This window comes from Oncorhynchus tshawytscha, linkage group LG33 (assembly GCF_018296145.1).
Source record: "Oncorhynchus tshawytscha isolate Ot180627B linkage group LG33, Otsh_v2.0, whole genome shotgun sequence".
Lineage (NCBI taxonomy): Eukaryota > Metazoa > Chordata > Actinopteri > Salmoniformes > Salmonidae > Oncorhynchus > Oncorhynchus tshawytscha.
The window spans coordinates 30,016,524-30,033,883 of NC_056461.1; the positions used below are offsets into that span (position 1 = coordinate 30,016,524).

At 44.9% G+C, this 17,360-nt stretch overlaps 1 protein-coding gene across 7 annotated transcripts in view; it reads right to left on the bottom strand.

The window, feature by feature from the left end:
- Nucleotides 1–17,360, bottom strand: part of camk2a (calcium/calmodulin-dependent protein kinase II alpha) — a 92,621-nt gene that overhangs the window by 15,347 nt on the left and 59,914 nt on the right. For all 7 annotated transcript variants that reach the window (XM_042311455.1, XM_024397696.2, XM_042311457.1 and 4 more), the window contains exons 7-12: nt 16,859–16,961; nt 8,475–8,558; nt 6,374–6,468; nt 4,369–4,491; nt 3,735–3,818; nt 320–362 (exon numbers count right to left, since the gene is read on the bottom strand). In XM_042311455.1, coding sequence (XP_042167389.1) covers nt 320–362; nt 3,735–3,818; nt 4,369–4,491; nt 6,374–6,468; nt 8,475–8,558; nt 16,859–16,961 — 532 coding nt within the window. The remainder of the gene's footprint in view (nt 1–319; nt 363–3,734; nt 3,819–4,368; nt 4,492–6,373; nt 6,469–8,474; nt 8,559–16,858; nt 16,962–17,360) is intronic.

The following is a 17,360-nucleotide window of genomic DNA, read 5'->3' on the forward strand; positions in this document are numbered from 1 at the left end:
GCTTGGAGCCCTCCATTCTAGGGCCAGCCTCCTGAGCCCATGTCACTCTTCTAGAATAGTGACCTCCCTAGGGACACTGTTAAGCAGTTCTCTAGTCTTTAGCTCTGTTGGTATGGAGCATGCATGGAGCTTGCAACGTCAGGATAGTGGGTTCCATTCCTGGGATCACCCGTATGTAGAAATGTTATGCACCCATGACTGTAAGTCTCTTTGTATAGAAAGTCTGACAAATGTCATATATAATTAGTATTAATAAGCCCACTCACACTCCAGAAGGGAGAGGAGAACTGTTCTGACAAGGCACCTCTACAGGACTTACCTGAGAAGTTCCGAGTCGCCAACATGGTGGTGAGAATGGCACCCTGATAAGAAGAGATGGATCGTTACATAAGAAATAAAAAACAAAAGGATTCATTAAAAAGTACATTTTATTATGCCACAGTGTTCTTGGCAACAAAGCTTGGCTGGAATATATTATCAACAGCTTGATTAGCTTGCTTACATGTAATATCAACAGTTTGGATTGCTGCTTACTGTCAAGGGAATAACCTAGAGTACTGTCACAGTTGCTATGTCTTACCAGCACCAAAAAAAATGTTTGCATTGGCAAATAATTGGCAAAACTCTATTTAAAAAGTATTTGGTATTACTGCATGAACAATGTCACACTGCCGTTGAGTGTGTAGATCAGACCTGTGCAGAACATAGTTGTATTTTGTAGTTTATTTGTATTTTGTATTTTATTTTGTAGTTTATTTGTTATAGTCCCTCTTTTCTTGTTTCCCGGTTTTGACCGTTCCTGCCTGCTCTGACCCTGAGCCTCCCTCCAGTCCTGTACCTTTGCTTCTACTCTGGATTACCAACCTCTGCCTGACCTGACCCTGAGCCTGCCTGCTGTTCCGGAGCCTTACACCTTCTCTGGGTTATTGAGCTCTGCCTGACCTGACCCTGAGCCTGCCTGCTGTTCCGGAGCCTTACACCTTCTCTGGGTCATTGAGCTCTGCCTGCTTTGACCTGTCATTTGCCTGCCCCTGTTTAAATAATTCACTTTTGTTTCTTCAACACTGTCTGCACCTGGGTCATACCTTAAAAGGTGATAGTACGAACTGGCCATCACTGACCTAGCAGACTTGGACCAGCTCTGCAATGCCACCTCCTCCCAAGGAGCAACCATTGGTAGGCAAGAGGAGTTGCTTCGCGGTCTGATGGAGGGGTTCCAGGCCGTGGCCGAACGTCAAGTCCTAGCATTGGATACAATGCGGGAGCAATTCCGTGAGCTGTCTAATAAGCAGCCTACCACGACGGTAACCTCCCAGCCCCTCAGTAGCTGGTAGCAGCGCCATCACCTTTGTTTCCCGGGTACCTCGCTTACCTCCCCCGGAGCGTTTTGATGGAGAGTCGGGCACCTGTCTGGCATTTCTCGCTCAGTGTTCCCTCGTCATGGAGCTGCAGCCGTCCTCCTTCCCCTCGAACCACTCTAAGACAGTGTAACTCATCACGCTGATGTCTGGGAGGGCCCTCGCCTGGGTTACAGCCATTTGGGAACAACATTCGGCCATATGCTTCAGTCTGGTGGGACATTTTTTTGAGTCTCCGGTGTCCGGGAGAGGGGCTTCATGGAAGTTACTCCAGCTTCGGCAGGACTCCCTCAGTGTGGCAGACTATGCGGTAGATTTTCGCATGCTAGCAGCAGAGCGTGCCTGGAACCCAGAAGCACTGTTCGACACGTTCCTGCATGGATTATCGGAGGAAGTAAAGGACGAGCTTGCAGCCCGGAAACTACCGACAGATCTTGACTCAATCGTCGCCTTAACCATCCAGATCGATGGATGGCTCCTGGAACATAGGAGGGAGAAGAGGTCTGATTGCGGTCCCAATCGCACACTCAAGATCCCACCCACATCTAATGAACTCTGAAGGTCCCGAGAGAATCCGAGTTTACTCGAGTTCCTCCAAGAGCCTCTAAAGACTTCCGATTTACCTCTTCCCTAGCCGATGCAGCTTGGCAGGGCTAAGCTGTCTCTAACCGAAGGCGTACGCAGACTTAACACCCAGAGTTGTCTGTATTGCGCTACCTCCGGTCATTATGTGTCTACCTATCCCTTCAAGATGCCTAGGTCAATGGTAGGAATGAGTACTCTGGTGGGTCTTAAGGACAATTTTGCCCTTCTCCCTACTCGCCCCCCTCTCCATGCCACCCCGGACCTCTCCGCCTGCCCCGCGGAGTACCAGGACCTCCGGGAGGGGTTCAGTAAGTCCCGGGCCACTTCGCTTCCGCAGCACTGACCGGTATCCAAGAAGGTCAAGCCAGATGCGCTGGCATGCCGCACGGCCACACCCCTTGAAGCCGAGACATTTCCCCCCCACTACAAGATCATTAGCCCCTCTGCTGTTCGTCCTCTGTTGCCCCGTACCCTCTGTATACTTCCTACCTTTCCTGTGTCTAGAATTAAAACCATGTCTCACAGCCCTTTGTCTCCTTTTTCCAGGGCCACCCCTCTCCGCCATCTCATCGACAGCCAACCGGCATACAGGGTGAGACGTCTCCTGAAGGTTCGACCTCGGGGCAGGACATTCCAGTACCTGGTTGATTGGGAGGGTTATGACCTGGAGGAGAGGTGCTTGGTCTCTGCTAGGGACATCCTGGAACCAGGCCTCATCTCTGAGTTCCAATGCCTGTCTGTGCCATCTCTAAGTTTCTGTCTGTCTGGGCCAGTTCGCTTTGTTCTACCAGCATTTTACCTTGCTCCTGTCTTTGCTATAGTCCCTGTTTTCTAGTTTCCCGGTTTTGACCTTTCCTGCCAGCCCTGACCCTGAGCCTGCCTGCCGTCCTGTACCATTGCCTCTACTCTGGATTACTGACCTCTGCCTGACTTGAGCCCACCTGCTGTTCCGGTGCATTACACCCTCTCTGGATCATTGACCCCTGCCTGCCTTGACCTGTTGTTTGCCTGCCCCTGTTTAAAGAATACACTTTTGTTTCTTCAACATTGTCTGCACCTGGGTCATACCTTAAAACATGATCATTCTATACTGTCTATTGCATCTTAGCCGCTCTGTCACTGCTCATCCATATATTTTATGGATGATTATATTTACATATTCAACATGCAGTTCCAGATACAGCCCTGCCATTAGTTGAAGGAATCCAATCCAATAGTCACTTCCTGAGAAATCTTAGTTGCTTTATACAATCTGTATTCAAATAGTTTTAAAAAGTATTCACATTCTAAGATCTGTATTCCCATTGTTTTAAGAAGTAGTCATTTTTGGGGATCTCTATTCAAATAGTTTTCAAAAGCAATACTTTTTGGGGATTTGTATTCAAATAGTTTTAAAAAGTAGTCCATTTTTGGGATCTGTATCCAGATGGTTCCAAAGTCACTATTTGTTCCTCTGAGAAGCGGAACCTGAATGAATTACAATTAAATGGACCTGCCTAAAAGGGGTCATATAAAAGTTCAAACACATTATGTAGTTACATAATGAAATGAATGAGAGTTTTCACGTCACACAAATGAAACAGAGAGATGTCCTCTCATCTTGAACCGTGCCTGGACACGTTTAATGAAAGACATTTGCCTTGATACATCACATTTCCAACGTCACTCAAACTCCCATCACTAGTGACCCAGAAAATGTGATATTGTTTTCCTACCCTGGTCAAACGAGAGTAACATGGACTGTTCCAGTATCATATCTACATTTCATCTTTCCCCAGAAGTTTACTATACCTTGAGTTTCCTTCTGGCGTTGAACTTTTTCAGGCACTCCACCGTCTCCTGTCTGTGCATGCAGGAGGCCACAGTGGAGCGGTGCTGTAGAGAGAGAGAGAGAGAGAGGGAGAGAGAGAGAGAGAGAGAGAGAGAGAGAGAGAGAGAGAGAGAGAGAGAGACAGAGAGAGAAAGAGAGAGAAAGAGAAAGAGAGACAGAGAGAAAGAGAGACAGAGACAGAGACAGAGAGACAGAGAGAGATAGACAGAGAGAGAAAGAGACACAGAGAGAGAGAAAGAGACAGAGAAAGAGAGAAAGAGAGACAGAGAGAAAGAGAGACAGAGAGACAGAGAGACAGAGAGACAGAGAGAGAGAGAGACAGAGAGAGAGACAGAGACAGAGAGACAGAGACAGAGAAAGAGAGAAAGAGAGACAGAGAGAAAGAGAGACAGAGAGACAGAGAGACAGAGAGACAGAGACAGAGAGAGACAGAGAGAGACAGAGAGAGAGAGAGAGAGAGAGACAGAGAGAGAGAGAGAGAGAGAGAGAGAGAGAGAGAGAGAGAGAGAAGGAAAAAATAAAGACATGTCAGGTTAGACACCGGGCCGGATCTTACTGGACAAGGTGATCATTGTGAGAATGCTCTGAACTTACTGAGATCCAGGGATGTTTGAGAACCTCCGAGGCTGTGATGCGCTTGGCAGGGTTGATGGTCAACATCTTGTTGATGAGATCCTTGGCCTCTGGAGTAACAGTGTCCCACTCTGGCGAGGGGAACTACAGGACACGAGGAGGTATTTGGTATTAACATACAATTATAAACTGGGTGGTTCGAGCCCTGAATGCTGATTGGCTGATAGCTGTGGCATATCAGACCGTATACCACGGGTATGGCAAACATTTATTTTTACTGCTCTAATTACATTGGTAACCAGTTTATAATAGCAATAAGGCACCTCAGGGGTTTGTTGTATATGGCCAATATACCACGGCTAAGGGCTGTGTCCAGGCACTCCGCGTTGTGTCATGCGTAAGAACAGCCCTTAGCTGTGGTATATGGGCCATGTACCACACCCTCTCGGGCATTATTACTTAAATAAATTGTGGGAATTCAAACTGGTGATGATCTTCAAATGAGTGAAAATAATCCTAAAGGTACATTTTCCAAACGATATATGAGGGTAAACATTCTGTAGGCTGAGGGTAGGAATGTGAAAGAACCGAGTACAGAAATATGAAAGAACAGAGTAGAAAAATATGAAAGGACTGTCACGCCCTGATCTGTTTCACCTGTCTTTGTGCTTGTCTCCACTCCCCTCCAGGTGTCGCCCATCTTCCCCATTATCCCCTGTGTATTTATACCTGTGTTCTCTGTTTGTCTGTTGCCAGTTCATTTTGTTCGTAGAACCTACCAGCGTTTTGTTTCCCTGCTCCCGTTTGTTTCTTGCTCCTGTTTAGTTTCCCAGTTCTGACTGTTCTGCCTGACCCTGACCCTGACCCTGACCCTGACGCTGACCCTGACGCCTGACCCTGACCCCCTGACCCCCTGAGCCCGACCCTGACCCTGACCCTGACCCTCTGACCCTGACCCTGACCCTGACCCTGACCCACCCTCGCCTGGATTATTGACCCCTGCCTGCCTTGACCTGTCGTTTGCCTGCCCCTGTTTAAGGAATAAACGATTGTTTCTTCAACACTGTCTGCATCTGGGTCATACCTTAAAATGTGATAAGGAGTACAGAGTACAGAAATATTAAAGAACAGAGTACAGAAATATTAAAGAACAGAGCCATGGGCTGCTATGACTGCAATTGAAGAAGAAAAAGTAGAAGATGTGTTTTCCTCCCAGCAGAAAGAAACCATTATCAGGCACTGAATTCAGGATGATTAATCTCTTTGGAAACTGGTGTGTTACACAATCCTGAAGAGACACTGTGCTTTTCCCCAGCAGCCGTGACCAGTGATGGAATGGAGGGGTATTGTTACAGTAAGAACAGGAGCTAGGATAGATGTGACTCTTCACCCCTACCTACATGTACAAATGACCTCAACTGGTATATAGCCTCGTTATTGTTATTTTATTGTGTTACTTTTTTTTTATTTTTTTAGATTTGTTTATTTGGTAAATATTTTCTTAACTCTTTCTTTAACTGCACTGTTGATTAAGGGCTTGTAAGTAAGAGATCATTTGGCCGCCTTTCGTTCCAGTTCTCTGCTGCCTGTGACTGGAACGAATTGCAAAAATCGCTGTAGTTGGAGACTTTTATCTCCCTCACCAACTTCAAACATCTGCTATCTGAGCAGCTAACCGATCGCTGCAGCTGTACATAGTCTATCGGTAAATAGCCCACCCAAAATTGTAATTATTCGCCTACCTCCTCATGCTTTTTGCACACAATGTAGATAGACTCTCTTTTTTTTCTACTGTGTTATTGACTTGTTAATTGTTTATTCCATGTGTAACTCTGTGTTGTCTGTTCACACTGCTATGCTTTATCTCGGCCAGGTCCCAGTTGCAAATGAGAACTTGTTCTCAACTAGTCTACCTGGTTAAATAAAGGTGAAATAAAATAAAAAAATTAAAATAACATTTCACGGTAAGATCTACACGTTGTATTCAGCGCATGTGACAAATAAAGTTTGATTTGATTTGACTCACATCGTAGGCCCCAGCCTTGATCTGCTGGTACAGTCTGTGCTGGTCCTCATCCCAGAACGGAGGATATCCCACCAGTAGGATGTACAGGATCACACCTGGCAACACAGACGTCATACATCACTATACAATAGAAGGCTGTCACACCTGGCAACACAGATGTTATACATCACTATACAATAGAAGACTGTCACACCTGGCAACACAGATGTTATACATCACTATACAATAGAAGGCTGTCACACCTGGCAACACATACAGTATGTTATACATCACTATACAATAGAAGGCTGTCACACCTGGCAACACATACAGTATGTTATACATCACTATACAATAGAAGACTGTCACACCTGGCAACACAGATGTTATACATCACTATACAATAGAAGGCTGTCACACCTGGAAACACAACACAGCACTCTAGTTACTTAAGAATTAACTAGCATAAAGTACATACTGAAAATCTCTCTATCTTTGACGAAAAGAAAAGGTGCTGCAGTAATTGATAGTGCTGAATCTTGATCGCTCACTAGGGAGTAGTGTGTGTGTGTGTGTGTGTGTGTGTGTGTGTGTGTGTGCTTGCTTGTGTGTGTCTTGTATGTACCACCACCACTGAGAACTCCCTCTCTCTGGGTGAAAGGTCTCTCTGTGGGGTTAACAATAAACACAGTTATGTGCACAGACAGATCCAGCTCCATGTCAGGACGTTAGAAGACTGAGAATGAACCCCTGCCCACTCCCGCCTGCCCACATTGTCGCCCCCCCTCAGCCCTCAACCTTATGTCTCTTGTGAATTCATCTCACTGCTGTGAAGCCTGCCAGGCTCACAGACCCATCGGCCATGAAGCCCACACACATCTCAAGGGGAGCAGCAGCACAAAGCCAATATCAAAAGGCAGGGAAATACAGCTGTGCATAGCAATGAGCTTCTCCTGCTTCAAAGACCAATGTGCACAGAGTGATAGCTTGAAACGTCAATAAGTTTGAAAAGAAATCTAACCAAACCGGGTTAATCGGCTGAATCCAGCCGAGCTGAAGAGCAGCTATTCAACTCAATGTGAAACGAGGCTGTACTACTACATATTGTCAATATAATGATTTATATATTATTCATATGATGTAGATATACACTGAGCGTACAAAACATTAAAAACACATACTCTTTCCAATACTATAATGTACACTATATATACTGTACATACTATGTTCTAGGTAAGAGTTGTCCATGCATCAGACTAGCAAGAGGATGTCTAGCAGATTCATTCTGCCACCTTGTTGACACAGAGGCCTGTGGTACTGAGGCGCATAGTACTGTGGCCCGTGATATTGAGGCCCGTGGTATTGAGGCCCTGTGATGGTGACCTGTAGTAATGAGGCCGGTGGTAATGAGGCCCGTGGTAATGAGGCCCGTGGTAATGAGGCCCATGGTACTGAGGCCTGTGGTACTGAGGCCCATGGTACTGAGGCCCATGGGACTGAGGCCTGTGGTACTGAGGCCTGTGGTACTGAGGCCCGTGGTAATGAGGCCCATGGTACTGAGGCCAATGGTACTGATGCCCATGGTACTGAGGCCCGTGGTAATGAGGCCCGTGGTACTGAGGCCCATGGTACTGAGGCCCGTGGTAATGAGGCCCGTGGTACTGAGGCCTGTGGTACTGTGGCCTGTGGTACTGAGGCCAGTGGCATTGAGGTCTGTGGTATTGAGGCCTGTGGAACTGAGGCCCATGGTACTGTATGTATATAGACATAGAGAGAGCGCTATGATCAGATCGACACACTGCTGCCTTGTCTTCTCTGACTGAGAGCTCATCTATGCACCTTTGAATGAAACAGACCCCATAAATAAACTGGTGCACTAAATCATCTGTGACATTGAGGCGGGCAGGTTTTGTGTCAGCACAACTCTAGTAGGTTAGGCTCTGAAGCAATCCCCTGTCTGGCCAAATGAGAAAACATAAAGCTTGAGGTGAAGAAACTAGGAAACGCATCACACCAGGTGTGAAGTCTATATCATGTTTTCTTTAGGCAGCAGCAACTTACAGTAGATGTAGACAGAAACAAACAAGGAAAGAGGCGGATATCTGAAAGTCATCCTGCTTACCGCAAGCCCACAGGTCCACAGCTTTGCCATATGGGTCCTTCCTCAGGACCTCAGGAGACAGGTAACCAGGTGTCCCTGCAAAGCCTGCATCACATCCAGACAGAGAGGCAGTGAGTCACAGATAACACAGCTCTATTGAAAATCAAATGCTAGGCAACAAGCAATGAGAAACAATGTCTAGATGCATTTTTCCACAGTGGAGATCAGGTTTATGAATTGCCTGGATGGGCTGTAGGACAGTGGATGTACATAGATAATTCAAATGGAACTGTTAACATGCATTACCTTTGGATTATCTTCAATAACTAACGACTATCAACCTATCAGCATCCAGGATGCAAACTTACCATTTTAGAAAGCTCTAAAAGGGATACTCTCAGTGTAATAAAATAACAAGTTGATAGAGTTTAGATCTATAGAATGTTCTACATACTGGTACAAGCGTAATGCTATACAATACATAGTGATATAGGCTTTGATCAAAGACACATGCTGTTTTAAGTGTGAAGTGACACTAACCATATAAATCCATTATATATTATGATAGAGTACAGTAAAGTGATGAGAGTTCAGTCGCTTTGAATTATTAAATGCAATATAACAAGGGGGAAAAAAGAGAACAACAAATTGCCATTTTGTATTCCATCACAAGTATTAGAGAGATCTGCTCTGACAATTCTATTCCCCGGAATGTAGAGAGTAATAACATTATACACATGTTCCTGGTCCCGCCTGCCTCACATTTCCCTCAATAGAGCTTCATTTGAGGTGTGAGGTCCATATGCTTATTACCTACCCTGATCAGACAGGCTGTCAATGTGCTAAGTCTGGTCTTTGACTCTTTCTGAGGGGTGATGAGACTTTATTTTACTGTTGTTTTCAACGATTCACCACATCTGTTCCAGCCTTGTTATGTGGACAAATGGATTATATATCAATCATCTGACAAAGAAGAAGAACGCATTGTTCCATTTATTCTCCAGACCCAGGGAACCAGCCTGGGGTTTTACGCACTGTGGACAAAGGACAGGTTGAAAAATCCAGACTCATTTTCATTAAGGAAATGATAAAGTGTCATGTGAAGAGTACAGTATAATTCTAATGACCAGCAGAGCTGGGTGTGACAGCTACACCAGCTGTCCTGAGAGAAAATAGCCAGCAAGGCGTTCCCCAAAACACTTTAGAAAAATCATCCTGATCTAAGAGAGGTGTCTGTAAAAAATTAACTGTGGATATTGGATACGTGTCCTCTGGCTCATTAAAAGGCAGCTGAATTCTAAAAGACATTCCTAGTTCCCTAGTTTTAAAACATATGTTTGATTCAGCTCCATGTGTTTTTCAGCGTAGCCAAAGGGCAGGCTGGTGAAACATCGAAGGTACTGTGAGCCACGCAACAGACTCAAAACTATGGGTGACAAGACTGTGCTGTTCAGAAAAGCTTTCCAACTCCTCTGTTAATTCTGTTTTCATGTCCTCTGGATCTGTTGACACCTGTATATAGCTTTGGTTGTTGTCTATGTCTAAATTTTATTTGTCACATACCCATGGTTAGCAGGTGTTAATGCGAGTGTAGCGAAATGCTTGTGCTTCTCATTCCGACCATGCAGTAATATCTAACAAGTAATCTAACAAATTCACAACTACCTTATACACACAAATGTAAAGGGATGAGTAAGAATATGCACATATAAATATATGGATGAGCGATGGCCGTGCGATGGCCAGGAAAGATGCAGTAGATGGTATAGAATACAGTATAAATATGAGATGAGTAATATAACATGTAAACATTATTAAAGTGGCATTATTAGTGGCCAGAGATTTGAGTCTGTATGTTGGCAGCAGCCTCTCTATGTTAATGATGGCTGTTTAACAGTCTGATGGCCTTGAGATAGAAGCTGTTTTTCAGTCTCTCGGTCCCAGCTTTGATGCACCTGTACTGACCTCGCCTAATGGATGATAGCGGGGTGAACAGGCAGTGGCTCGGGTGGTTGTTGTCCTTGATGATCTTTTTGGCCTTCCTGTGACATTGGGTGCTGTAGGTGTCCTGGAGGGCAAGTAGTTTTCCCCAGTGATGCGTTGTGCAGACCTCACTACCCTCTGGAGAGCCTTGCGGTTGAGGAGGGTGCAGTTGCCGTACCAGGCGGTGATAGAGCCCGACAGCATGTTCTCGATTATGCACCTGTAAAAGTTTGTGAGTGTTTTAGGTGACAAGCCAAATTTCTTCAGCCTCCTGAGGTTTATTCTCCAAACCCAGGGAACCAGCCTGGGGTTTTACGCACTGTGAACAAAGAACAGGTTGAAATATCCAGACTCATTTTCATTAAGGAAATGATAAAGCATCATGTGAAGAGTACAGTTCTTCACCACACTGTCTGTGTGGGTGGACCATTTCAGTTTGTCCGTGATGTGTATGCCGAGGAACTTAAAACTTTTCAAGTTCTCCACTACTGCTCCCCCCATCCACATCGTTTCCTGAAGTCCACAATCATCTCCTTTGTTTTGTTGATGTTGAGTGAGATGTTGTTTTCCTGACACCACACTCAGATGGCCCTCAACTCCTCCTTGTAGGCCGTCTCGTCGTTGTTGGTAATCGGGCCAATCACTGTCGTGTCATCTGCAAAATAGATGATTGAGTTGGAAGCGTGCATGGCCACGCAGTCAGAGGTGAACAGGGAGTACAGTAGAGGGCTGAGAACGCACCCTTGTGGGGCCCCAGTGTTGAGGATCAGCGGGGAGGAGTTGTTGTTTCCTACCTTCACCACCCAGCAGCGGCCCGTCAGAAAGTCCAGGACCCAGTTGCACAGGGCGGGGTCGAGACCCAGGGTCTCAAGCTTAATGATGAGTTTAGAGGGTACTATGGTGTTAAATGCTGAACTGTAGTCAATGAAGAGCCTTCTTACATAGGTATTCCTCTTCCCAGATGGGATAGGGCAGTGTGCAGTGTGATGGTGATTGCATCATCAATGGACCTATTGCAGCGGTAAGCTAATTGGAGTGGGTCTAGGGTATGTGGTGATACGCGCTCCAGCAAGTATATCTCACTGGTCACCCCCAAAGCCAATTCCTCGTTTGGCCGCCTTTCCTTCCAGTTCTCTGCTGCCAATGACTGGAACGAACTGCAAAAATTACTGAAGCTGGAGACTCATATCTCCCTCACTAGCTTTAAGCACCAGTAGTCAGAGCAGCTCACAGATCACTGCACCTGTACATAGACAATTTGTAAACACCCCATCCAACTACCTCATCCCCATACTGTATTTATTTATTTACCTTGCTCCTTTGCACCCCAGTATCTCTACTTGCACATTCATCTTCTGCACATCTACCATTCCAGTGTATAATTGCTATATTGTAATTACTTCGCCACCATGGCCTATTTATTGCCTTAACTCCCTTATCTTACCTTATTTGCACTAACTGTATATATACTTTTACTACTGTATTATTGACTATGTTTTGTTTATTCCATGTGTAACTCTGTGCTGTTGTATGTGTCAAACTGCTATGCTTTATCTTGGCCAGGTCGCAGTTGCAAATGAGAACTTGTTCTCAACTAGCCTACCTGGTTAAATAAAGGTGAAATAAAAAATTAAAATATGATCCTCGACTAGTCTCTCAAAGCCCTTCATGATGACAGAAGTGAGGGCAACGGGGCGATAGTCATTTAGTTCAGTCAACTTAGCTTTCTCAGGAACAGGAGCAATGGTGGCCATCTTGAAGCATGTGGGGACAACAGACTGGGATAGGGATTGATTGAATACGTCCGTAAACACACCAGCCTGCTGGTCTGCGCATGCTCCGGTAGCGTGGCTAGGGATGCCATCTGAGCCAGCAGCCTTGCGAGGGTTAACACGTTTAAATATTTTACTCACATTGGCCATGGAGAAGGAGAGCCCACAGGCTTTGGTAGCAGGCCGTGTCAGTGTCACTGTATTGTCCTCAAAATGAGTAAAGTTGTTTAATTCGTCTGGGAGCAAGACGTTGATGTTCGCAACAGGGCTGGTTTTCTTTTTGTAATCCGTGATTGTCTGTAGACCCTGCCACATACGTCTCGTGTTTCAGCCATTGAATTGAGACTCTACTTTGTCTCTATACTGACGCTTTGCTTGTTTGATTGCCTTGCAGAGGGAATAGCTGCACTGTTTGTATTTGGTCATGTTTCCAGTCGTCTTCCCATGATTAAAAGCGGTGGTTCGTGCTTAATTTTTGCGCGAATTCTGCCATCAATCCACGTTCTCTGGTTAGGAAAGGTTTAAATAGTCACAGTGGGTACAACATCTCCGATGCACTTGCTAATAAACTCGCTCACAGAGTCACCGAAGACATCAATGTTATTGTCTGAGGCTATCCAGAACATATCCCAGTCCACGTGATCGAAGCAATCTCGAAGCGTCGATTGGTCAGACCAGAGTTGTATAGACCTGAGCACGGGCGTTTCCTGTTTTAGTTTCTGTCTATAGGCTGGGAGCAACAAAATGGAGTCATGGTCAGATTTGCCCAAAGGCAGGGTGGGGGAGGGCTTTGTATGCATCACGGAAGTTAGAGTAGCAATGATCCAGAATGCTACCAGCTCGTGTCGCGCATTCAATATGCTGATAGAATTTAGAATTCATGTAAACGATTATCAGGTCTTTAATAGTTTATTCAGAAGATAACAGCTCTATAAACATTCTTCCATGGTGCCCCGACTTTCTAGTTAATTACATTCACCTGATTATTTTAATCAGGTAATATCAATTACAGAGAAACTATTTTATAGAATAACATGTCATATTACGTAATCTGGCACGACATTAGGAGTCTTGTTTTCAGGTTAGCTTTGTTAAAATCCCCAGCTACAATAAATGCAGCCTCAGGATGTATGGTTTCCAGTGTACATAGAGTCCAGTGAAGTTCTTTCAGGACCGATGAGGTATCTGCTTGAGGGGGGATATACACGGCTGTGACTGTAATAGAAGAGAATTCTCTTGGAAGATAATGCGGTCGGCATTTGATTGTAAGGAATTTTAGGTCCGGTGAACAAAAGGAGCTGAGTTCTTGTATGTTGTTGTGATTACACCATGAGTCGTTAATCATAAGGCATATACCCCCACACCCTTCTTCTTGCCAGAGAAATGTTTGTTTCTGTCGGCGCAATGCATGAAGAAACAGGTTCTGACAACATATCCCGAGTGAGCCATGTTTCCATGAAACAGAGAAGGTTACAATCTCTGATGTCTCTCTGAAGGCAACTCATGCCCTAATTTCGTCGACCTTGTTATCTAGAGATTGGACATTGACGAGTAATATGCTCGGAATCAGTGGATGATGTGCTCGCCTTCTGGGTCTGACCAGTAGGCCACTACTTCTGCCACTCCTGAGGTGACCACGTTGTTTTGGGTCGGCCTCTGGGATAAGATCCCATGTCCGGGGTGAAGTTCCGAACAGAGGATCCTCTTCAGGAAGTACGCATTCCTCGTCGTAATGTTGGTAAATTGACATCGCTTTTATATCCAGTAGTTCTTCCCGGCTGCATGTAATAACACTTGAGATTTTCTGGGCTAACAATGTCGGAAATAATACATTAAAAAAACAAATAACTGCATAGTTTCGTAAGGACCTGAAGCGAGGCAACCATCTCTGTTGGCGCCATTTTGCTTGGGCCAGCAGAGAGATTGGGCCAGCAGAGCGATTGGGACAGCAGAGCGATTGGGACAGCAGAGAGAGACTTCCCTCCTGGTTACGGTAGAGCTCCTATCCCAGGGGCTCATGTGATTGGCTGGATAAAAGTCATTGATTTCCTGTGACCTTCTTAACCGAAGGGCACCAATCACACGGCAGGACCAGCCTGGTTAGTTAGACCAGTCGGTCAGCTAGGTTAGTTAGACCAGTTGGTCGGTTAGGTTAGTTACACCAGTCAGCTATGTTACTTAGACCAGTCAGTTAGGTTAGTTGGTGGGGCTAGCGGCAGCTTAGATATTCAACATACTTCTTATTAATATTATTCCGCCGCCTACTCCTCCTACAGCGTTTATGCTAGAAACGCTGTTCCAACTTCAGAACGTGCAGAAGGGTCTGGATTTTACAAACAAAATTGCATACAATTTTTTTTATATCTGCTATACTTTTTATGTTATTAAACTTTTCGTACATTTTTGGGCCCAAATCCACCCACATGGAATTTCTCAAGATTTGAATCTTCTCCATTGTGATGTCATCACTTCCTACTGTCAGTTTCTCATGAAACGTTTTATGCAAATCAGCTAATAATTCCACTTTGCAACCACTTAGACAAAATATTGCAGTCTTACCAGCTTCGTATACTTCACTGCTACTCAAATCTGGAGTTTGGACGAATAATATTTGCATCAAAAGTTACAGCAGTTTAAGTAACCGCATCAACATCATTTTCTGTAACATTTTGGCAATCAACGTCCGTTTTGACCACTCCTGCAACAAGTTAGACAAAAAGTTAGAGTGTATGGGATATTCAGCTACTTCTCCGCTATTCATAGCTGTGTGTGGAAACAAAATATTCCATACGGAACTTACAGTACAGCTGTTTTTGTAACTGCATTACCACATGTTTTTCAAACAGCTGCCATTTTGACCACTAACGCTATTACATACCACAACTTTATATCTTCTGACAGCAACCACACAACTGCTTACCCTTTCCGGTGGCAACAACCACACAATTACATACCACAACCGTACAACTTCTGACAGCAACCACACAACTTCTGACCTCAACCGTACAACTTCTGACCTCAACTGCACAACTTCTGACCTCAACTGCACAACTTCTGACAGCAACTGCACAACTTCTGACAGCAACCACACAACATCTGACAGCAACCACACAACTTCTGACAGCAACCACACAACTTCTGACCTCAACCGTACAACTTCTGACCTCAACTGCACAACTTCTGACCTCAACCGCACAACTTCTGACCTCAACCGTACAACTTCTGACCTCAACTGCACAACTTCTGACCTCAACTGCACAACTTCTGACAGCAACTGCACAACGTCTGACAGCAACCACACAATTTCATACCTCAACCACACAACTTCTGACCTCAACCGTACAACTTCTGACCTCAACTGCACAACTTCTGACCTCAAGTGCACAACTTCTGACCTCAACCACATAACTTCTGACCTCAACTGCACAACTTCTGACCTCAAGTGCACAACTTCTGAACACAACCACACAATTTCATACCTCAACCACATAACTTCTGACCGCAACCACACAACTTCTGACCATATTTAGTGACCACAACCACACAATTACATACCACAACCACACAACTTCTGACCACAAAACTTTTGATCGCACATCTAACTACTTACCATATCAACACAACTTTTTTTTTACCACAACCAAACAACTACTGAACCACATAACTATTGAACCAACTTCTGTTCTCAACCACACAACTTCTGACCTCAACCACACAACTTCTGACCACATCTAGTGACCACAACCACACAATGACATACCTCAACCACATAACTTCTGATCGCAATCAAACAAATTCTGACCACATCTAGTGTCCACAACCACACAACTCCTGACCTCAACCACACAATTACATACAACAACAACACAACTTCTGACCACACAATTTCTGATCAAACATTTGACTACTAACCATATCCAAACAACTTTTGACCACAACTACTGAACCTCATAACTATTGACCACTACTACCACAACTAGGTTAGTTAAACCAGTCAGTCAGTTAGGTTAGTTAGACCAGTCAGTCCGCTAGGTTAGTTAGACCAGTAGGTCAGTTAGGTTAGTTAGACCAGTCAGTCTGACTGGTTATTTAGACCAGTCATTTAGGTTAGTTATACCAGTCAGTCAGTTAGGTTAGTTAGAGCAGTCAGAGTGAGGGAAAATGAGCTGTGTCAAACCTGCTCAAACAAGATGTTTTTACACTGCAGGCCTCACTACTAATGAGGCTGGATGGGGCTGTGGTATTTCTATTTCTGGTGGCAATGGAATTCATAAATAAAACAAGCAGTAAACAGCTCTCTTTGCCCTGTGGTGGTCATGGCGCTACAAAACTAGTTATTCTTACCTTGATTATCTTTTTTTTTAATGTAAACTTTCCCCTTTGTTTTTGTTTTGGTATTTCTCCGGAATAGCTGTAGAGGAAATGTTCCTTTTTTGATGACATTCGATGCAAAGCGTTTGTTTGATTGGATTCCATAGGAGTCTTTGAATTATTGATTTCCCTCTGAAGGCTCTGTTTCCCTGGTGGAAATATTAACATTAAACATCCTAAATCTTGCATACGTCGACCTGCTTTAGAGGCCAGTCTTTATTTGCATTCCATTGTGTGTATGTGCGTGTGTGTGTAATTACGATTCATATCAGCCATTACCGAACCAGGCTTGTTGGTCCCCCTCCACCTCGATGGCCAGGCCAAAGTCTGCCAGCTTCACTGCAGCTCCCTTGGACTTGGAGGCCAGCAGAAGGTTCTCAGGCTGCGTAGAAAGAGAGAGGTCAGCTAGTAAGTCAGCATTCAGTCAGTCAGCAGTCAGTTAGTCAGCCAGTTAACCAGCCATTCAGTCAACAGTCAGTCACCCAAAGGAGACAGGAGGCCTGAGCAGAAGCAGGGATATGGTGGCAGACAGACATGACTCTAGGCTGGGCCAGATTGAATAGTGTTAATGACTTTGTGTGGTTGCAGCATGACAGAGCTCTGATAAATACAGCACCAAGCCACTTCTATCCCACACAGACGGAGGAATGAACACCCCACCTCCTGCCGCCAATCACTCTACTGCTGCTGCTATGAGATGTTATCCACCCCCTGATAAACACAGACACACACCACACGCACAAATGCACTCAGGCGCACATACACAAACACACACACCTAA